Source organism: Monodon monoceros, unplaced genomic scaffold (assembly GCF_005190385.1).
Source record: "Monodon monoceros isolate NGI ecotype Baffin Bay Population unplaced genomic scaffold, NGI_Narwhal_1 Super_Scaffold_18, whole genome shotgun sequence".
Classification (NCBI taxonomy): Eukaryota; Metazoa; Chordata; class Mammalia; order Artiodactyla; family Monodontidae; genus Monodon; species Monodon monoceros.
Window position 1 is genome coordinate 102,409,704 of NW_021703774.1, and position 23,593 is coordinate 102,433,296.

General features: G+C 41.3%; 1 protein-coding gene across 5 annotated transcripts in view; it reads right to left on the reverse strand.

The window, feature by feature from the left end:
• Positions 1-415: 415 nt before the first annotated feature.
• Positions 416-23,593, reverse strand: part of LRRC8D (leucine rich repeat containing 8 VRAC subunit D) — a 115,749-nt gene continuing 92,571 nt past the window's right edge. For 3 of the 5 annotated variants that reach the window (XM_029227340.1, XM_029227343.1, XM_029227342.1), the window contains one exon: positions 859-3,788. In XM_029227340.1, coding sequence (XP_029083173.1) covers positions 1,219-3,786 — 2,568 coding nt within the window. In that variant the 5' untranslated portion in view covers positions 3,787-3,788 and the 3' untranslated portion in view covers positions 859-1,218. Of the gene's footprint in view, positions 3,789-23,593 lie in introns of all 5 variants that reach the window. The other 2 variants (XM_029227339.1, XM_029227338.1) reach the window with 1 other exon arrangement.

Genomic DNA, 23,593 nt, shown 5'->3' on the forward strand with positions numbered 1-23,593 from the left:
GCCAGACAGTTCTCTTCTCTTGAAACAACACTCCTGTAGAATGGCCTATGAAATACCTGTCAACCAATACCCACACAGGTGGCATGGAATATTTTGATTTTCTGAGATGGGTTTAGCCACTTTGTAAGTTAGATAAAGAAGGAAAAACTATCATCCAAAAAGTATATTCTGCCAGCATTTCCCCGGACATGACCCCTCCTAGCTGCAGACAAACACAGGAAGTACAGCCTGTCACTAAAATGAATAGAGATATAGTCAGTTTTCCAACTCAATGAACTACAAATCCTATTTTTTCCCCCACAGCAGTGGAAAGGGCAAGTAATTTAATGATACTTGCTCTGAATTTGTGTTATCTTCCAAATGGTGATATACTGGAAGGATGTTAGTCATCAAGCCATTAAATTTTTATTTTGCCTGTAATTAAATTTATTTAAAAATAACATCTTCTATTTATTGGCAACTCTATAGTAGTGATAGAAAAATGTATCATATAACCAGAACTCCAGACTATGGAAAAACAGCTATGAGTAAGGAGAGCATTCTTTTATTTTTTCTTGTTATTTATTCTTAGAAAACAAACAAACAAACAAAACTCCCTCGACGACCTACACACTTTTACTGCATTCCAGGCCTTTCAGAGTGTAAAATCTATAAGATGGGATTCTCAGAAGCGGTAGCACCAGTTAAATATTATAAGAAGTGCTTATTTGAGGTGCTTGAAATTAAAACAAAAAAGAAATCAGTATTTCAGCGAATCTAAATTTACAAGCTCGGACCTGATACGCCTTCAGAGGTCTGAGCTAAAGGACTATTGCACCAATTAAGCAAAGTAAATCAAGACACCTCAAAAAAAGGTGGTATAGTAAGAAAATGTCAATTTAATCATTTACTTTAGCAGGCAAGCAATTTGTAAACATTCAGTAGCGGCAGCATCCAAGTTACAAACAATTTAAAAAGAAACCAAGATTAGTGATTATAATTTTTCCTTCCCTTTCCCCAAAAGAAAAAAGAAAAAGATTTGGAAGTGAATGACTTAACACACTACAAACGTTGAACACTCAGTTATGTCTTCTATCAGCCTTCTATGCATCCTCTCTGTTGTATTTTTAAAGGTGTATCTACTCCTAAAATGCATTATCTTGCAATAACTGGTACATGAGCACTTGCCATCTAGGAAGTTGTTCCTCCTGCACACGGATGTGCACATCTGATCTCAGTTTAAATCCCATTTGCAAAAGGGATATTTATGTCTTGATTCAATGCTTCTTTGACTTCGAGTGGCAGGGTGTCAAAAAGGTGATCTTCCACAACAAGCCCGCTTTTCTTGAGCAGGCGACACTGGCCCAGCTGGGCTGGCAGGCGGTCCAAGCAGTTCCCTTTCAGCTCCAGCTGGGTGAGCTGGGAGAGCTGACCGATCTTCTCTGGGAGGGAAGTGATGCAGTTCTGCCCCAGATTCAAAGTCCTCAACTTAATGCATTTAAACAACTGTTTTGGCAGAACGTCCACCTTGTTCCCCGTGATATGCAAATGCTGCAGGTTCTGAAGTAATCCTATTTCTATTGGGATCATGGAAATGTTGTTGTAGCTTACATCTAAGCATCTGAGTTTCTGTAAACTAAACACTGCCACAGGTAGGGATTCGAGCTTGTTGTTAGAGAAATAAAGTGACTCCAAGTTTTTGACGTGGGTGATGGAGGGTGGAATGGTAACGATTTTATTATGCCACAGTTTTAAACAAGTCAGTCGTTTTAAGTGCTGGAAACTGATGATTTCTTCAATTGTGCGTATGTTATTTGACTTTAAATCTAGCTCCTGCAAGTTAGAGAGGCTGAAAATAGCGTGTGGAATTCTCTCTAGCTCACAGTTCTGGAGCTCGAGCTCGGCGACATTCATCATCTTCTTAAGGCTGTTCAGTACCAGCAGTTTAGTGCCGTCATTGTGAACGACTAACCTGGTGAGATGCGGAGCCACATCTGTAATGTTGGAGGGGACTTTGGTCAGATTGCTCTTCACGTGGAGAATCTTAAGGTGCCGCAACTCTCGGAGGGATTCAAGTCCTATCATCTTATTGTTTTCAGAGTTCAAGTTGCCTATCAAGTACAGCTCACGAAGGTTTTTGAGCAGATACACCCAGGCGGGAATTTCTGCCACGTCGGTGAACTTCACGTGAAGGCATCTCAAGTGATCACGGAGAAAGCTAAAAGCAGTCTGTTCCACTTTTGCAGGGCAGTGGCAGAGGTGAAGCTCTTGGAGGTTAGTCATCTGAGAAATCTTAGCAGGAATTTTAGCTTCTGGAATCAGCTCGAGTTTTAGCACATCCAGGTCTGTGAGGTCGAAGACAGCATCGGGCACACCTGAGAGCATAAACAGATGGAGCTCCTGCTTGTCCTGGGCGTTGCGTGACACGTGCTGCCTCAGTTTTTCAAATGTCCACTCGTGGTTCAAACTGATTTCCCTCAGTTTATTTTCACTGACTTCTGACAAGAACACCCCGAAACGCTTGGAATACAGCTGGTCATACTGGTCTACCATGTGTAGAAGGAACGCAAAATCATTTTTGACATCTGGAATGTCACTGAAACTGCTCTCTTCTCTGACTTTTTCAAAAGAATATTCCTTCAAAGGTATCCTGAATAACCAGAAGAGAGTGTAGAGGCAGATAAAACCATAAACGCAAATAATGGATATGTAACTGATGAGCAGTTTTTTCAGCATGTACGCCATGTTGTGGGTGCACTCAAACACCTCGTAACCCGTCAGGTGCTCGACTTTGGGCTTGCAGACGTGTTCAAAGCTGATCGCATTGACGAAGTTTGCAGTGTAGCAGAGGATAAAGATGAACTTGGCTGTTTTGATAACTGTTTGGACCACGTAGAGTTTATAGATCAAGTCACTGTCTTCCACGTGAGCACGGAACTTCCTCACTTTCTCAAACAGGGCTTTGGCCTGTTCCCCGTCCTTTTTGTCCAGGATGGTCATGCTGGGGACTTCAATCACGGGCTTTTCAGCTGAAAATTTGAAGCCAGTTTTGCTGATCATTGGGGTGCTGGCGCTGGGGCTCCCTTCATCACTGCTGGTAGATACGTGCTTTGGTAGAGTCTGGGCACCTGTTATTCTCTGCTTGTTTTCCTCCGAGTCTTCGCATGCTGTCTCAGACAACGCTTTAGTAGTCCAAGGAGATTCAAAGCACTTTCCTAATATTGAAACGAAATGTTCTACTTTTGAGCATGTTTTGGGATATTTGAACCAAAAGTTGCTACTGACCATGAGAATAATAGTATGTATAAGAGCAAGGTACGGAAAGTACTTAGAATACCACGGAAGGGCCAGGTGGTAACACATCTGATTAATAAATACATATTGCTGAAAATCCAAGTTTGTTTTTCGGCCTGCTGGGTCTTTCTTTGCCTCCTGATTTGGAACCGTGGAATCTGTGTGAGGATATGTGGCTCTGAGAGGTATGTCAGGTGTCACAGCAGATGCGCCAAAGGAAATCTCATTTGTCATCCGCCCATCTTGGTCTTGGTCTGTGGCTGACTCCATCTTCGGGATGTTGGTGGTAACGTCGGCACTTCCTGGTGGTGTGTGTGCCTTTGAATTTACAGGAGATGGCAATACCGGCAAGCAGACCACCTGATCTTTGGTAAGTTGCATGGTTCCTGCAAAGATGGCTACCATCAACATAACGACAGCCAGGTAATCCATAAACACGTCCCACCATGGTTTCAGGATTCGGTAAGTTGGTTGAATGTCATTAAGTGAAGCAACTTCCGCAAGGGTAAACATTCCTAGAAAACAGGCGAACAAAAGACATTATGACACAGATGCAAGTGAAAACATTAAATGAGAAAATGCTTTCTTTTTCTAGTTTCTTCTTCCAGTTTCTCCAACCAACCATTCTCCCTTGCATCGTGCTCCTCCTATGCATCGTTTACTCTACCTGGAATACTTCCTCCTCATTCCTTCATGAGGCTATCAGGTTTCTGTTGCCTTTCCCAGGAAGCCCTCCCTGATCCCTAGTCTGGGTGGGGTGTTTCTCTGATGTGCTCCCACAGGACTCTGTACCTCTATCCATCACAGCCCTCATCACACTGGCAGAACCAACTGTTCACTTGTCTGATCCCCCATAAGATTATAAGTTCCATGGGGACAGGGATCTTGTCCGTTTTCCTTACTGCTATACAGTCAATGCCTGAAACACAGCTGATGCTCAACCAATGAAACACTGTACAGGTTCTTGATCATCACCTTTATCACCATCATCAACATCAAAATTCCTCAAGAACATTTATTCACGGTCTATATATTGTATTAGGCAGAAGAGCATTTTATTAAACTTAATTGCCATTACAAGCAACCTGGACCCAAGTAAGAATAAAAACTCGGGGGCTTCCCTGGTGGCGCAGTGGTTGAGAGTCCGCCTGCCGATGCAGGGGACACAGGTTCGTGCCCCGGTCCGGGAGGATCCCACGTGCCGCGGAGCGGCTGGGCCCGTGAGCCATGGCCGCTGAGCCTGTGCATCCGGAGCCTGTGCTCCGCAACGGGAGAGGCCACAACAGTGAGAGGCCCACGTACCGCAAAAAAAAAAAAAAAAAAAAACTCTAAGCCAGTCCTCAACATAAAAAGTTAAAGGACCACACAGCAAAGAAACTGTGGGATTCTTGTAACCAGGGACATTTTGCAGCTGTCATAGTGTCAACGGTAGTTTTCAAGCACATTGTACTTGGGACAGGTTTTTTTTTTGCGGTACGCGGGCCTCTCACTGTTGTGGTCTCTCCCGTTGCGGAGCACAGGCTCCGGACGCACAGGCTCAGCGTCCATGGCTCACGGGTCCAGCCGCCCCACGGCACGTGGGATCTTCCCGGACCGGGGCACGAACCCGTGTCCCCTGCATCGGCAGGCGGACTCTCAACCACTGCGCCACCAGGGAAGCCCTGGGACAGGTTTTGATCCCAGGAGAGAGAAGAGGAGGCTGATTACTTTCCTCGAGGAGGAAGAAAAGGTAAAAAAGGTGGGGGGGCAGAGAACACAGCAGTAGAGTACCATAATGTCACACTGACCCTGAATGGTCACCAGCTCGGCCCAGCACATCCTTCAAGGGCGATAACACCTGAACAACCAACACCAGCACGCAACGACTCCAGCCTCAGACGGCTTTTCTCTTCCAGCACGCAGTCCACGCTGCCACTCCCCAACAAGCGTTTTGGGGCCCTGCCGTTTCCTCCATCCCATTTCCTTTTTTTTCCTTTCTGTTGAACTCTGATGTATTCTTCAAGTCCCAGCTCAAGCACTACCTCTTTCTCAAGCTCCTATCATACTGTCTAAAAATAATCTATTTCCAGTGTTAGTCTCTTCAACTAGCTCTTGAGCTCCTCCTGGGTAGAGACTATGTCTTATTCACCTTTGTATCTACCGTGCCCTATTCTCTCCCCTTAGGAACAGAGAAGGCATTGAGTAATGATGGTGATGATGACAGCAGCTATCATGCGTCATCTTCCCTCCGTATACCAAGCACCGTATCAGGAGCTTTGCATCTGATACAATCCCCTGCTTTTGTACACAGCACATTCCTGAAAATGAATGTATTAAAGTTGAGGTTTGGGGGCTGAGGGAAGGGTTCTATTTCTAAAATGCTACACAATCTTATAATATCCACCAGAACTCCTAAAATCAAAAAGACAGGTAATACCAAGGATGTGAGGATGTGGAGCAATTAGAACACTTAAACACTGCTGCTGGGAGCGTGAATTCATATAACTGTGTTGGCAAGTTTTTGCTTTAATATCTACCAAAACTGAATATATGCAAACTCTATTGCCCAGCAATCCCACTGCTAACTATATACCGATGGGAAATACACATACTCATCAAAAGACACGAACAAGAACATTCCCAGCAGCACTCTTTGCAACAGCCCTGAAATGGAAGCTATCCAAATGCCCATTAGCGCTAGAACGGAAAAATGAAATGTGGTATATTTACAAAGTGGAACATCAGACAGCAACAAGAATGAATGGTCTGGTTACAAGGGCATATTCGGTTCATAAAACGTGATCTGTACACTTGAGGCTATGTGCCTTTTTCGTATGCATGCTTCAACTTCAATATGGAGTTTCAAAAAGAAATGGTAAAAGAAGCTGTAGCAGAAACAGCTGCCCTAGGAATGTGCTGGGACACGAGACTGAGGCTTTGCCTCACCCCTGTCCCAAGGCACACCCAGGCTGGCTGGGGTCAAAGGCCAGGTGAACCCGTAACCTTCTCCGGCAGCCTCCCCTTGCTTGAGAGAAAGGGCCTGCTCTCCCTGGGGTACAATCTGCCACAGAAAAGAGGGTGCAGGGGTAGGAATGTACAATGTACAAAAGCTCTGGCTGGTAACAGTTGAACGTATACAGACAGAACACAAGTGGAACACTGCCTGAATTCCATCTAACCTTCACAACATTCCTCTAAGTTGCCAAAGTGTTATTACCTCCCCTTGACAAGTAAAGAAATAGGCTCATAGGAGTTAAGTTGTGGAAGTCAAATAATTAGTGGTGGAGTCTGGATATAAAACCTCATTTAAGGCCAAACCACCTGTTCTTTCTACCAAATTCTATCATCTCTTTTCTTTACTTCTCATGTTTGGAGTGCTTTACAGTTTGCAAGCTACTTTGCCATAAAATATCTCAATTGATTCTCACAATAACCCAGTGAACTAGGCATTACTATTGCCCAAGGATATGAGGAAACCTGAGGCAGAAAAATCTTAAATGACCTTCCCGAGCCAATTAAGTGACAGAGCTAACAGAATCTTTCATCTTCAGACCCTTTTCTCTATCACGCTGTCATCCAATGACTGAGCTGTTGGCTAAGGCTTGGCCGTTGAAGGAAAGACCTTCTCACTGTTGTCCTTGGCTTTGAAGAGACAGAGGAGTGAAATTATGTAATCATCACCTTCCCTAAAACAACCTTTTGACACTGACTCACAATTCAAGAAAACCGCAAGTCAGGCACCATGGAGAAGATAGAAATGGCCCGTCAAGGAGCTCCCAGTCTAATGGGGGATGACAAGCAATAAGTGTGCTATTATGACATGGTAAGAAAATTGCTGACCTGGTTAATGCAAGGTATAGGAGAGGCACAGGACAGGGAAAACTCACATTTGCATTTCGTTAGTGGGAGGATTTCACAAAGATCTGGTTGTTCAGATGAGACTGGAAGGATGGGGACTGCCATGGGGTGGTGGGAATATAATTTTGGCAGAAGAAGTAGCAAGTCAATGACATAGACACATGGGAGAAATTATGTTATAGAAACTACAAATAACTCTTATGCCATTCTATTATTAGTCTAGTATGCCCCTCAATAGGTATCACATTTAATGGGTAAGCCAAGAGATGGAAACCAAGGCATAGATGGTTTCAATGCAGTTATAAGGAAGTGCCTGGGCCATAAGGCAGGAAACCAGTACTCTCCTGCAATGTCAGCCACCGACTAGCTCTTATCTCGAACATAGGACTTCAACTAATGTGTCCGTTCTCCTATTTCACCTATCAGAAACTGGGTGCAGAACTGGGGGTGCTTCAACCACTAACTGAGTTAGAGATGCAGTGGCACTTTGAAAATAAAAGTTGCTTTTCATACATTGTGTACGTGTGTGTGTACACAGGACAATAAATACATATTCATATGATATAGTGTATTAAGTCTATTATGATCCTCAGGTGACTTTCTAATCTAAAAGTCAAGTCAATGAGAGAGGAGATCGTACCTAGTTATCTTGAGGCTTGATCTCTTTAGTGAGTCAGCACTCAGAATGGCTATAAATGGTTATTAGGGGATTTTTTTTTTTAACCTGAGGAAGGCACATTAATAAGTACTAATTGCGTACATGCTCTGGGCTCTCCTTTATATGTCTGTTGCAAAGAACTTAAAGAATTACATTATAAGGAAGTGGATTTCACATTCCAAGACTTCTCCATGGCACATATGAAAATCAGCTTAATATTCCTGTAAGCAAACATTTCTCATGGAAGTTGAGGAAGCTTTTTGTACTAGAACTGAAAGGGGAATGTTATTGGACTTTGGCTGGACAAAGATGAATCAGGAAATAAAAGAACGGAGCTATATTAGTTTATGATATGTGATTCTGTTTCTTATCTTACGGCCAATAATAATGGAATAAACCAATAACCAATTGGTTCAGAACAACCCTGAACCTGACAACCTGTGAATATACTATAAGACACTGAATTGTACACCTCAAATGGGTGAATTGTATGGCATATGAACTATATCCCGGTAAAACTATTAAAATTTAGAAGCTAGACCTCAATCTTTGTTAATTTTATTGTCTAAACAGACTCTCAACTGAAATAGGAAACTGGAAGTAGATAGGATTATAGCCTAATTGTAGATACTCATGCTAGACTACGTACATTCTAAGTTCAAACATGTTTTTAGATGGCTGCTATGTTATTATGATTGAACTGAACTGGTTCTGGAGAAAAATCTTTAGCATTTTACTTATCCTCTCTAAGCATCCATGCCTCACCTATAAAATCTTGATATCAACACCTCTCAGGGTCATGTGGGTCATGTATTGGAAATACCAGTTCGGGGTCTGACACAAAGTTAAGCCCCCAAAGATGTTTGCTAAATCTGAATGCAGAAAAAGAATCATTAAGGTGAAAGCAAGCCCATCTTAATCAGTCTTTAACCGAAAATGGCTGGGCCAATTTCTTGAATTTTGAACTAGCATGTAGCACTATGTTCACAGAATTCATTCTGTAATAAATGATTGACAATAAAACTTTGCATTCAATTTCATTTATTCAAAAACATTTCAATTAAAATTTCTTATATTAGGAGGTGGCATATTATACTAGAAAGAGCACGACTTTGATGCCAAAGAGACCAGGACTCAAATCTTGCCCTTTCTTTCCTGTTTATTAGCAGTATAAACGTGGTAGTGTTTGCTGGAAAACTTACATTAATGAGATTATTATTAGCACACAGAGAAGGTCTAGCATTAAAACAGAAAAATATGATCACTATTAAAACTTAAAAATCTCGTCCCATCTGCACTAGGTCTTCATACCCCTATTAAAAGGAAGAAAGTCAAATGGCTTTGAAATGTCATTTAATGAAAAGAGTTTAACGTAAGAAGCAGCAAATAGCTTGACTAATCAATCTAATACATACACTTCCCACCTAGGTACGAGTTCCCTACCCAATCAAATACCAACTTTCATTTTCTTTTTACAGTGTTCTGTGAAAAAACAATCAGCCTTCTTGGTCAAACTGGGAAAATGGGAGAATACCCAAGAGACTGGTGAGGACCAAGTTCTCAAATCTTACACAGAAACAAGTAAAAGGAAAACAAATTAAAGTTCATAAAGAGGTAATAAGCTACACACTCACTACGAATAACCCTTCCTCAACACCCAGCATACACGAGTGCATGGATACACACACACCATACCCAATTCAGGTACCTAAAATTCATATGGTTAAAGAAAATAAAATGCTTCACATATAGAATGAGAAGGAATGATTCAGTTTTTTTCCAACAGAGCTCTGTATTACTGGTATTAGATAAGTGTTAACAGTTATGGATTACAGTTATACAAGATACTCTCTGGTTGATATAATTCTGTATACAAATAAAACAATTAGTGTTACTCCCTCTTAAAGATTATGATAAGAAATTATACTTTTAAAAGTAGTTTTCTTCTAACACTACTTTGGTTTAGATACCTCAAAAATAACTGAAAAAAATACTTAAAGAAAAAAATTCCAGAGTTTTCAGGAAACTTCTTATATAAACCCTATCAAAATCAGATTCCACACTGGGCAAAACCCATCCATTTAATGCCTGAAAGTAGAGGGCTATAAAAATTTCAGAACTTGTTAACTATAAAAAGAACTTTACACAAAGTATACTTTAGTACCTACTGGAGGTTTTTCTCTAGAGTACTGCTATTCACAGAGAAAATTTACTTCAAAGCTCAAAGCTGAGAAATGTAACTCTAAATACACTTTAGTAGACCTAAGGCAAAATATCTTAGGAAATATAACAAATGAGTTAACACACTGTTGTGAACTTTTTTGCTTTTTCTTGTAGCTTTTGATTTTAAAAGTCAAGTCCCATGTTTGAGAGCTAGAAATGAGATATTATTCAAGGAACAATACGGAAAAGCCTCTAAATCAATGGCTTCCACGTTTTGTTCCACACAACATCAGAGTCTCTTCTACAAATTATCACTAGCGTTCCCCTTAACCACAAACTCTGGCCAACAGAATTTCAGAAATGCTTCAGGACCTACAGGACTCTCTTAATATACCCTCTACTAGAAACTTCATTTTATTCAACAAATATTTATGGAGTATACTCTGTGTGCTGGATACAGATCCTACAGATAAAAAGGGGAATAATAATAATAAAGTAGCTGTCCTGACTGAGAAAGCAGCCTGGAGTAAATACAAACAGAAAAAAGAGATAATAGGCAAATGGTTGACTAGTCCCTAAAAAGAGAGCCAGCAGCTAATGGATCTTAATAAGGGATCCAGAGAAAGCCATCCCAAGATCAGAACTAAGTGTTTGGTCAAACCTTTATAATCATAATTTCACCCAGTTTACTAGGCAGCCAGTGGGATTTCTAAGGGGAGCTTTATTTGCATTTCTGCTGCTTCTTTCCATCTGTAAGATAGAAACTTAGACCCAAAATGACCATTTTCCTTTTAAGGTCACTCACCTTCAATCTTGCTTCTCTAGAGTATGTCCGGCACATGCCTGAAACTGGGCTAAGGGAAGTGAACTAGGATGGAGCTCCCTGAAACCCTAGCAGTTTTCCATGGTCCTGGGAAGTCTGCCACATTCTCTTCCAGCTGTCTTTGGGACAGAATGCCCCTCTGATGACAAACCCATGGATATCTGCTCTGGATATGGACAGCTGGGAGCCCAGCGGTTTTTATTCCTGGCTTGGTAAAGACTGCTAGAAAGCATGTGAGTACCTTGACCCAGTGCTCTACTTACTAACTCTCAAAACACTTCTTGAAGTTAGGAAAAGATACTCAGACATTGATACAGTGTACCTTGGATAGGTAGCTTATTTAGTTAAAAAAAGCTACTTGGCAGTTTATTAGGGACCTTAGCCATCAGTACTAAAAACGTATGCAGAGTTAGACAATGGTTGCTCATGACCCTTCTGAACTGGGAGCTCCATCAGTCTGGCTAGTTCCCTTTCTCCCTCCACCTGGGTTTGAATCCCTAACCTAAAGGGAGGAGAGTTTCTTCCATCTGCATGTCCCCAGGGCATGGCACAGGACAGGCACTTAATAAAGGTCTGTAACTGAATGAACCACGCAGCCCTGTAACAGCATTCTAGGAGAGGGCTCAGAAGGCACTGAACCTGGGAGCCAAATGCTGCCACTATTAATTACAGTGACACATAAGGTCACTATTAATTATGCCAAAGTCAAAATGACCAGTTCTGACAGGCGTTCTTCAATGTCCAGATGGACAGTAGTACACAATTCTTTGGAACAGGTTACTCTGAAGGTAACTCATTCTGATAGACCATCTGCATGCAGTTTGGCTCATAATTAAACATTTTACAGGAAAACAAAAAGACAAAGGTAAATTTGTCTTTAAAACCTTCAAAACCTTGACCAGGACAGAAGACTGAGATCTGATTTCTGATGGACAGCAGGTGACAAGCCAGTGTGAACTCTAGGGCAGAGGCAAATGAGCACCAATTAAACACACAGCCAGGTGATGTAAAAGGCCAGAGAGGAAGGAGCGCCAGAGGCAAACTCTTCATTATATGAGATAATGAAGCTGCCAGAGCCTCAGGCCTTCCTTCTCCTTATCCGCCGGGGAGTTTGCTGCCCTTCCCCCTGGGCAATGGATGCGGAAGTTCTGATTGTATCTAACTGTGCACACACACAGTTTACTAGAGTCGATAAACACTTAAATCAGAAAACCGTGTCAAAGTGTTGAGCAAGTGCCCAGAACGGTAAGTGCTTAATAAGATTAGCCACTGTTATTATTCACTGGGTTCAATAAGCTGTTTTATAGAAAGAACCCTATACAAATACATCTTTACTACTAGTTGTGAAAAGAAGTTTGTCTTTCATGATTACTGATATAAAGAGCCGTGGAATCCAGATGTTCTCCACTTAGCTTTGGCTTGCAAGAAATCTGGCTAAATTTTATATATGTATTATAAACATTAACTCTTAGCCTGAGTCTTCATTTTTTTTTTTTTTTTGCGGTACGTGGGCCTCTCACTGTTGTGGTCTCTCCCGTTGCAGAGCACAGGCTCTAGGACGCGCAGGCTCAGCGGCCATGGCTCACGGGCCCAGCCGCTCCGCGGCATGTGGGATCTTCCCGGACTGGGGCGTGAACCCATGTCCCCTGCATCGGCAGACAGACTCTCAACCACTGCGCCACCAGGGAAGCCCCTGAGTCTTCATTTAATTATTCACTTACTCATCCCTTCATCCATGAAATATATACTGTATACTCAAGTACTAACATGATGCACATTCCTGGAGAAAACTTGGTGAGCAAATTCAGGCGTATTTCCTTTCTCACAGAGAGAAATGTTCCTGTAACTGGATATAGAAAATGGTCAACTGAGAAGAGCTACCAAGAAGAGGAACAGGCAGAGGCAGATTTGCTGTGCAGTGAAAACTCAAGCTTCAGGACACCTTCCTTCCACAGGCCCTTTTCAAGGCCCTGCACCTACTTTTATGTCTCTAACTTGGTGTTCTTTTTCTTAAAGAGGGTTCTTCCCCCAATTTCAGATTCCAGAAAAGCCAGACCTTCTCTGCTTGCCTGGGATTATGAAGGCGGATAACACGGGACTTTCCGCCAGTAAGACTGAGGAGGAAATCAGGACTGACGTGAGGGGTGAAGAAAGAGTGCACGATGGGCTGGACCGGAACGTCCAAAGGCCGTGTGGAGAGAGAGGGAGAGCAGAAAATACTGAGGAACTGAAAGAAGGTCAGTGGCCTGGAGCTTGGGGAGTGAGAAGAACGGGTGGTAGGAGATGAGGCCGTGTGAGCGTTTCTGATGGCATCAACCTAAGGGCAGTGGGAAGCCACTGATGTGTTTTTAGTGGAGGGAGGAGGTGGGTTAAGTCAGATTTGTGTCTCTGAAAAGATTACTGCAGGCCTAGTGTACAGGTCAGTGAGGGAAGATGTGAGATGAAGAAGGCAGCTACTGCACTGCTCTGGGCAAAGGACAGAGGGAAAGACTAGGCTGTGACTGATGGAGAACTAAGTGAGTAAGATGGGTGGATTTGTGAGCTAACAGGCCAAAGAAATAACAGCAGGACTCAATGGATTGGATGGGGAGGATGAAGGAGAGAAAGGTGTCAAGGTTGACTCCCAGATGTCTTTTAATTCTCTACTTACTGTTCCATACCCTTCTTCTTTTACATCCATTTACATGGTTTTATTGTAACTGAATCTTTTCTCATAAGCCCTTCAAATCCTTTTTTTCCCCTCATACATCTTCCAGAATCCTTTATTCTTTTCTTTTTCTTCAAGTCCTTTTAAAAAGTAGGTAGGTTATACATAATAAATGAAAAGAAATATAAGCCCTCACATACTTGGCCATGAAATCTGTAAGCTTAGATAGTTTGAAAAACATTACTTTAGTGTTATCAACATACAGATGATTGACAGCTATCTCTTTGTAATACTTCTGGGGTGAAGCACAATTTTAAAACCCCAAATAGTCTGCATTCATCTATATTTGGAGAACACATACATACGATGTATTTCACTGAACATTATGTGCAACATAATCAAAAGGGAGCCAGCATATAATACCGTAAGAATCCTACCTGTGATCAAAGCCTGTGATTATTCATGCTAATAAAATCTGGTTTCTGGGATAAACTATACAGAACAGTAAAAAAAACAAAAATAAAACCCCTTTATTATATCTTTTAAGGGTGACGGGAAGGCAGCATAGTTTCATTCTTCACTGTGCTTTCTTTAGGTCAATATTAAGATGAGTTTACATTTTATAAGTAAACAATAGCCAAACAGCAGGGTAGCAATAAAGGTGGAGCAAAGGTATAAGGGGTAATAGTATGAGAACAAAACTAAATATTTTAAGCGTGTACAAAGATAATCAGGAAATGGTGTAATTTATGCGCAAATAATCTAGAGTCTTTTTCTGAGCTAATAATTTAAAACGGAATTCAATTCTTAACAAGTTGGTAGCATAATGGATAAGAACGTGGCTTAAGGAGATAGCCTGCCTAAGATTTCATCCCATCTCCACCTCTTACAATTCAACTGTAAAACAGGAACACAAATAATGTCTCACATCACTTGCTGTGTAAACTTGGGCCTTTGTTTTCCTTATCAGTGAAATGGGGATAAAATACCACTGTGACCAGATACCAAATCACCCAGTATAACGTTAAGCACATAGTAGGATGCTCCCATACTAAATACTTTCCAAAATTGGCCCTAGATGTCCAAAAAATTGGGGAAGGTGGGAGACCTTGAGGAAAACCCAGGATTGAAATGTGGTGGCAACAGGGAGGAAAAAGGACCATGAAGGCTTTGAGGGTGAAAAACAAATTAATGAAGAAAAGAGAGAAAAGAAAATCAAGAAAACTAAGATAAGGAGGAGCTGTCTTCAAGAGAATAAAGGTGTAAATCAAATACCGCAGAAATGAAGGACAATCAAAACTCTTAAAAATCATGAATGACCTTTGATAACATAATCTCTATTATAGTGTAATTCATTATCAACATTAGAAACCATCTTAGAGTTGACTAAAAATGACCCCAAAGGGTTAGCCTTTTAGAGGAATGCAAACAAGGCCTTATTTTAGAATTAGTCATGATAAATTGGTAAACTTGGTGGAATATCACTTTTGTTCTATTTCAAAGGAGTGTTTATTCATATTCAATTTGCTTAATCTTGTTTCTAAGGACTTAGCATCTATATGTGAAAATTACAAATGATCTTTAGAAAAGCAGGTCTGATAGGACGTTTAACCGGAAGAATTTCACTAGCTAAGATGTGCATGGAATTCACGCTCTTCTCCTTTCCCCCAAATTATAACAAACTAACGGAGCTGTAACAGAGAGCCACAGTCATGTGTTATAATTTATAACACTTGCCCCATTTATAAAGAATTAGTGACGCTATAAAATGGAATCACAATTGAGCAGTCCACAGTTTGTAAAAAATCCCTAAACCTTTTGAATTGGGAAGGTACATAATTTCTTTACATAATCACTTTAATTATAAAAATATATAACTTCTAACTTAGTATGCTGTAAGTTATCTCAGATGAGTTGCTTCTTTGAAGATTACATGAAGATCTCTGACTCTGGAGATTTGGGGATATTTACTTTCTGCTAAAGCATGGCATCTATTTAACTCTGAAAAAACGGCCCAAGGTAACATTTTTGAAAAACTGTGTTACATGCTTGAGTGCCAATGGTGCCAATGTATTTATTTAAGTATCTACTATTCTAATTGTAGAGATCATTAATGGCACTTCCCAGCCCAGTTCATGTCGTGGCCCACAGAGAAGAGGACATTTTTACATGCTTTTGGGTAAACTTAACAGGGTGAACACAGTCAGGCCCAAGGCTTTCAGCTGATGAATGAACTAATATTTCAGCCATCTGGTACTCATTCCTAGAACACTCACTGGGAATTCCAGACTAAAGTATCAGATATTGGATGTAAACTAAGGTCTAAATCTTCTAAGTGACAGAATTTATCCTTCTGAGGTATGATCATTTTTGGAGCAATTAAATCTCATCTTCCTTTCTTTCTCATGAGAGCCAAAACAGTAAAAACAAATCATTATAACCAAGAAACAACTGGCTCATTTGTGTAAATTTTACATGCAACACATGAGAACTATAATCATACTGCCTCCTGTCTTGATGGACCAGTCTCACTAGGTAGAGGCTGCCAATGTTAAGACTGAGAGTGGCTGTTCAATCATTCATCGATTCATTCTCAAACGCTATACATTGTGTTAGGTATTAGGGATTTGTAGCTGAAGATAACTTATCTCGCCCATCAGAGACTTCAGAAAACCTTTGTTGTCATGAAGCCATCAAGTTCATACCATTTACAGTTTCAACAAATATTTGCTTTAGGTGATGTGACAGTTGCTGAGAATACACATAATGTAACAAGATAGATACAGTCCTTGTGTTCCCACATCCTAAAGATCTGCCCATGCCTACCTTAGGTATTCTTGAAAAGATGAAGCATGAACCACTACACCATTCTGCCCAGAATTATTTAGAGTAAACAGCCCTAAAAACGACATCAAAGTATCTGACTGTCAAGAAAACTGTGACAGCTGAGACCAGGTATATGCAACGTAAGTAGACATATAATTCACCTTCTGAACTGGAAAACTCTTGATAGTGACAAATGCTAAACAAGGTGAGATGCCAGGCTATGGTATAACTGGGACTCTGCCAGGAAAACCAGGAGTTGTTGTCACCCTAAGTATGGGCCACATGGGCTGGAAATATCTGATGCCGTTATGTAAGGCATGTATAAACAAGTCTAGATCTTTTTTAGACAAATCATCTGTAGATACATCCTAACTTTGCTATTTCACACTATAGTCAATTCAAAGTAGTTGATGTCTCATGATAGTCTATACTACTTTACGAATGGAGACTGACCTTTTATCACGGTAGCATGTTACATATTACAACTACTTTCTAGTAAGAAATGTGGAATTGAAAAAAAAAAGGAAAAGAAATAGACACAAACCATCTAAACAGCATTTCTTACACTTTTCCCCAATAGGATATTGTAGAAAATGATAATATTTGTACTGTACAAAGTGGAAAAGTGCTGAAGCTGCTCCCAGATGGAGTGCTCTGCACTGGGGGCTAAGAGGATTTGTATTTCAGCAAACAGGTACTTATGCTGTTACCTGTGTGCCAAGCCACACCAGCTGAGAAACTGATCCAATATGCAACACACTGATAGGTGGCGTTTACTTACACATCTGAGAGTGAAGAATACAAGGCGGCAGGATGAATGCTAACACCACTGAGAAAGAATCTGTCAACATTACCTTTCAGAAAATGTTCTGAAGATGGTGATAAAATGCTACCAAAAGTTGTACTAAATGTGAAAATATAAATGGCGATTGTAGAGGGAAATTCCACGCTATGAGCATTATTCTGTATATATGCTCATGTTTCAGGTGCCACCAATTTCTACCACAGATGCATTAGTTGAGGATAAGAGCTACAAACCGCCCTTTCTGTTCATATATTCTTAACCCTGAATAACATTTTTTTTTTTTTTTGGAAGGGGAAGGAAAAACAGTAGAAGGTGTTGAATGAATCCTATAACTTACATATTGCGACTGCCGAAACCTTCCAGAGAAGGTCCAGATGAGTTTTTCAAAAAGATCACTCATTTTCTGCCAGTTTGACTTCTTAATCAACATAGTTCTTGCTTTCTGTGATAAAGACAACTAAGTATCTTCCAGAAACCATTCTCCCTTTCTACTTTTTGGTAACAGACACTCAGTTTAGCTGGGTGCACTGCGGCCAACTAGAGATAACATTTCGGAGCCTCATTTGCAACCAGCGATGGCCATGTGATGAAGCTGGACAAACAGGCTGTGAGAAGAAGTGACTGTTCACTTCCTGGTAACCTCCACATAGACAAGGCTACTGGACTTGGCCTTCCTTTTCCTGCTGGCTAGACAATAGGGAAGCAGGCACAAGCTCAGAGACCATGTGCTCATGGCAGAGCTGTCCTGCCAGCCCTTGACTGCTCACACCTGGGCTGTTATATGAGAAGGAAATATCTATCTTATTTAAGCCATTCTACTAGAGGTCTCCGACAGAGCGATTTAGCAGGTGCCACAATTAATACATTTCAAATTACTAAAAAATGCCTCTTAAACAAAAGCATCTAGAAATAGAAAGGTTTGGATAGACTCACTCGTGAGTACTCCTTTGTGGTTTCCCAGAACACAAAAGGGTGGGGGGATTCTGCAGGAGTAGGACTCAGGGAATGTGCAACCTTCTCAGATCCAAATCAGAAAGAGACAATAAGGAACCCCTGAAGGGTCTGAACAAAGCGAGTAATGAAATCAGCATTCCAGTTTAGAAAGAATTCTATCCAGAGTATGCAAGGGGGACCAGAGGGAGGAAAGACTGGAGGAAGGGAAATGAGAAAGTTTTACTAGTCAAGATGATTTCCAGGTAAATGCAATTTTTCACCATCAAGAACTAGAATTGGTATAATAAGTTTAAGTAGAGATGTCTAGTAGTCAGCAGACCTGCGTCTCAGGACTACTGAGAAGGACCTGGGATGGAATTACATTTTACGACTGATCAGTATATGGAGAGTGAGGCCACCCTAGGAGAGTCCATATAGAGAAAAGGTCAAAGAACCCTGGAGATGACTAACATTTAGGGCACAGGTAGAAGAAAAGGATTCAGCAAAGGAGAGGGAGAAGAAAGGGTCAGAGAAGGAAGAAGAGAACTCTGTCCTGGAAGCCAAAGGAGGCAAACACTTCAAGAAGAGACTGGAAGGCAGTAGCACTTATCACAAGCTAGTCAAGGAAGTTAAGGAGTAAAGAAAGTGACTGCTGGGTCTGGCAGCTGAGAGTCCCCTGAGAATTTGGCCCAAGCTCTCTCCGGGAAGAAGTCAGGCCCACCGTGGGCAAGCAGTAAGTGGGAAAGTGAACATTCGCTTCTCTTGGCTGGGGAGGAAAACAAAAGGCTGGGAAAACAGCTAGAAGAGGAGGCAGGTTTGATGGAAGGGTCTATTTTTTAGGATGAAAAGGAGCAGGGAGTTAGAAGTTAAAAATAACAGAGTGAGAAAGTACAGAGATGTTTTCATATGTCTGTTTCTCATTTCGAGCATAAAGTTAAACCATACACAGTAAACACATTTCTACTGGGAGCTCTCACCCAAGTAGGTATGCTGTTATGACTACATAAAGGTATCAAGATTAAAGGATTCGTAATTCTATGGAAATTCTTAAACAGAGTTTGGATATATATTGTTTGCTTTTCCCTTCAGCGAGCTGGTAAACATTAACCTTGCTAACCACCATATTATTTAGCCGGTCGTAAAACTTTAAAAGGTCCTTTTCAGGGAAAGTCTAAAGGAAAAAAAAAAAGTGCCTTACAAAAATAATTCCAAAACTCATATAACTTTGAAAAGAAAACACAGCCCATGGACATATGACTGAGTAGCTCTGTATACGTTCAAGGATTCCAAACAGTGTCAGGCTTTCTCACCCACTGAAACTCCCTTTGAAGGTCAAGCATTGAAAGAACTCAAGTCAAATTACACTGAAAGGAAGAAGGTGGGAAAAGAAATATTTACTATTCCCTAAGGAGAGTGTCAGTGACCTAAAGCAGCTTCATTTTCTCCTCCTTTCCCTGGCCGCAGTATGCGGGGGAAAAGACGAGGTGGGGAGACCATCTTTGGGTGGCAACCTCAGGCTGCATCTCACCATGCAACACTGAGACTTCTGCAAACATACAGGAGGAGACAAGAACACCATCCCTACTGAGTGACCAAACACTCATACACTCAAGCTCATTAAATTGTCACATCCTCCCTGAGCAGTAGTATTACTGTTCTAATTTTACTGAGAGAAAAACTGAGGTTTAGAAAGTTTGAGTTTGACCAAGAACATGCAGCTAAAATACTGTCAACCAGGATTCAAACCCAGATCTGACTGCCCCTACCAAGCCCATAACTGCCCCCTTCAGCTTATTTTAAATTCAAGATTAGCTCAAGTTAAATTAAATCCCACCCCCCACCAATTCACAAGTTATTAGAAGGAACTCTTAAGCGAAGGAGACAAAACCGTGGTGTTCAAAGGCTGCCTCACGACACAAGGAGCAAAGTCTGAAATGTGAAATTACAATTTACAGCCCGAGTGCCACTTAATAAGAGTATTACCTAATGTCTTTATCATCACCTCAGTTTTTAAAAGCACTTGCATGGATTCCAACTAATCTGATCCTTACAAACTACTGAGAGACAAAGAAATAGTGTCAACTTCATTTTTTTGGCCAAAAAAACCATTGCAACAAGGAAACGGCATAGCTGAGATTAGAACTGGAGATTTCCACAGCACCAAGTATACTAGAATGGGCCTCTAATAAGTGTTAGAGTCTCACAATTTTACTTATCTTCAGGAGATGTTAACAAAGTCAGACCAAATATCCAGTATAAGCTTGTCTTTAAGTCATGAAGATTTCCTTTTTATTCTGAATTCATTTAACATAAACTGTAACTGTAATTATAAAAGTGTAAAGAAGTCATTTGGCCAGCCAGTTCCTAAATGCAACATGTACTAATTACCCATTGTGAACAGAGTACTGCCATAGCTATGATTTCAGGACTATTAAAGGAGGGGGCCAAGGGCTTAAATTAGAGGTAATATTCTTACTCAGTAAGGGGACTGGCTATATTTCCTACATTCTTAAAATGCTACTTTGCTGAATAAATTTCCTTTAGTGCTTCTGAAATGATGCCCCACTGGCACTCCTATACACATTCTCTTTCTCTTAAATTAGGCAATAAAAAAATTGACATTAGAGAAAATATTTCTACCTATTACTTTTAGTTATGGAGTCATTGGTTACACAATCAAATCCACCAAGTTTCAGCCTGGTAACCTATACCTAATGGCGACTTCCCATGAACTATGGCATGCGAGGAGGTAGTGTGTTTCTTAAATGACTCAGGTCTTTATTCACTAATAATATAACAACAAGCAGAAGAAAAACCAGACCTGAATTGCACAAGCATGATAGTAATACCACTGATATAAATTACAGGCCTCCTCTAAATGACTGTCACCAATCTCACACAGAGGTTCCTGCCCAGTAAAATCTGCGTTAATTGGTTTTCTTTCTGTTGTTGAAAAACAGACAGTGAGCCAGCTCAGGCAGCATCATGGGAATTTCAGACGCACACACACACACGCACACACACACACACACACACACACCCTTTAAAGCCCAAGTGAGTACATCTAGTTTTTAAGGAAATACTAACGAGGAACAGGTTGAGGGTATTTTCCACTGGTTTAAAAATAAAGCATTCTACCCGTTTAAAAACAATAAATCTCAGAATTATAGAAACAGGAAGCAGCAGCTGGATTTATCATCCTTCATTTCCTGAGAGTGGTAGTAAGGAACTCCCCCTTGAGACTAAAGCAATGGCGGGGTTAGCCTCCTTCTGCTGGACCCACACGGTCCCCATGCTGCGGCTGCTTGCTCCAGGGCTGGCTGGCCACTTCAAAATCGCCTTGCTCACTGTATCTTATAAAGCTTTCTGTGCCCAGGCCCTACATTTTGAGAAGACAAAAAATGTGACTGGAACGTAAACACACATAGGTAACTACCCTGATCCCAGAAGAGCCTAGCTCTCATCTCTCCTAGGCTCACTCCTGGAGGCTTTGGAGGGACGCCACCACACTCTGAGTGGCTCTGAGCCTTGGGCCAGGGGCTATGTTGGGAAGAGCAACACAGTGGCTGGGTTCGGGCTTCCTCCAGCCACTTGTGATTGTAGCTGAAAGGACTTAGTCTCTCTCAGCCTCATTCTCTCACGTGTGAAATGGCAATGAGACTCCACCCACTTCACAGGGGTGGGATGAACAGTAAAGGAGACTATGAGTGTGAAAATACTTTGTAAATCACACAATAACAGACTACAGGAACAGCGATATACATCCTTGCAGGAGGGGTTCTACCAGTTCGAAAGCTTTCACAAATATTATGGTTTCGTTTCATCCTCAAAATGATACATGGAGATAAAGGCGGCAGTGGAAGCGTCCTCATCAACACTATCATTGTTGTTTTAAAAATGAGCTAGTCTAGAGAAACACAATAGGAAAACTGTGTCCTAGCTCCGTAAGCGAGCATCCAAGTCATCTGAAAACATTTCTGGCAGCACATGAGTGGTAAGTACTAGACGAGGAGTCACGAAAGCCGTTCACATTTCAGGTCGGCTACTCTGGGCAAGTCCCTTAACCTCTCCAGGCAACATGATTCATCCATTTGTCACCAGACTAGTGGGAGACAAAAACAAATTAGACCTGGTTCCAGCAATTGAAGAACCCACTTGGAGGCAAGGGTGGGGGATGGAAAAAAGTGACATATAAACAGATTAACTACAAAACAGTATTTACTTAAAATATAGAGTATGAACAAAGTGCCTCGGGAATCAAAAAGCAGGAAATGACTAACTTTGTCTGGGGGACTCATGGAAGAATTCCTCTCATTTGTAAATTGGGAAAAGAAGGAAATCAGACGACATATTTATCAATGTCCCTCTTGTGGCTAAAACTCTGAGAAAACTAGGCTTAGAGAGATTGTAAGTAACATTAATACACAGCACAACTCCTCTTACACATCCGCTCAGAGCCCACACATCAGTGAAAATAATTTAGGTGGCTTAAGTGCTCAATAACTGTATTCTAGAAAATCCTGAAAAATAAGATTTTTCAGAATATTACCCAAACACAAATCATACTTATAAGTCTGTGGAAGCTTGTGGGAGCTGCGTCTATAGTTAGCCCTATGTGTAGTAATTAGGAAACTAGATCCTAGAGCCAGACTGCCTGGGTTAAACTCTTGACTTTACTAGTTATTAGCTGTGCTACTGGGTAAGTTACTTGATTTCAGTTTGCTTCAGTTTTCTCATTGATGAAATGGAAGTGGTGGTAGGAGTAGCGTGCTGGGAGGAGGAGGAAAAGGGAGAATAAAAATAATGGTGATGGTGATGATGATGGTAATGGTGATGGTGATGATGGTGGTGATGGTGATGGTGGTGATGACGATGGTGGTGGTGATGATGATGGTGATGGATGGTGATGATGGTGGTGATGGTGATGGTGATGATGGTGGTGATGACGATGGTGGTGATGATGATGGTGATGGATGGTGATGATGGTGGTGATGGTGATGGTGATGATGGTGGTGATGACGATGGTGGTGATGATGATGGTGATGACATTGATGATGGCAATGAAAACAGTGATGATGTCACCAGCCTCCTCACTGTTGTGAAGATTATATGAGCTAATACACACAAGTACTTAGAACAGTACTTGGCACAAAATAAGGGCTACTTGAGTTAGCTGCTGTTGTGATTTGCCAAAGTGTATTAATTAGCATTTTTGAATTGCTCCTCTAAAAATACTCTCTTAAGCCTGAAAGTTTCCAATTTGATTTCAATCCACAATTTTCATATTTTTAGAACTGTATGGAAAATTCAATGAATCAATGATGAAATGTAGGTTGTCTGCTTCAGAAACACACTTAAGCAGAATTCTGGAGAATGCAACATACTAAGTATGATTCTGAATGATATTTTGGAAATTACAGAAAAGCAGAAATAAAGGAGGAGGGAAGCCCGTATTTCTACAAAATTTCCTGGTGGCGCAGTGGTTGAGAGTCCGCCTGCCGATGCAGGGCACACGGGTTCGTGCCCCGGTCCGGGAGGATCCCACATACCGCGGAGCGGCTGGGCCCGTGAGCCATGGCCGCTGAGCCTGCGTGTCTGGAGCCTGTGCTCCGCAACGGGAGAGGCCAC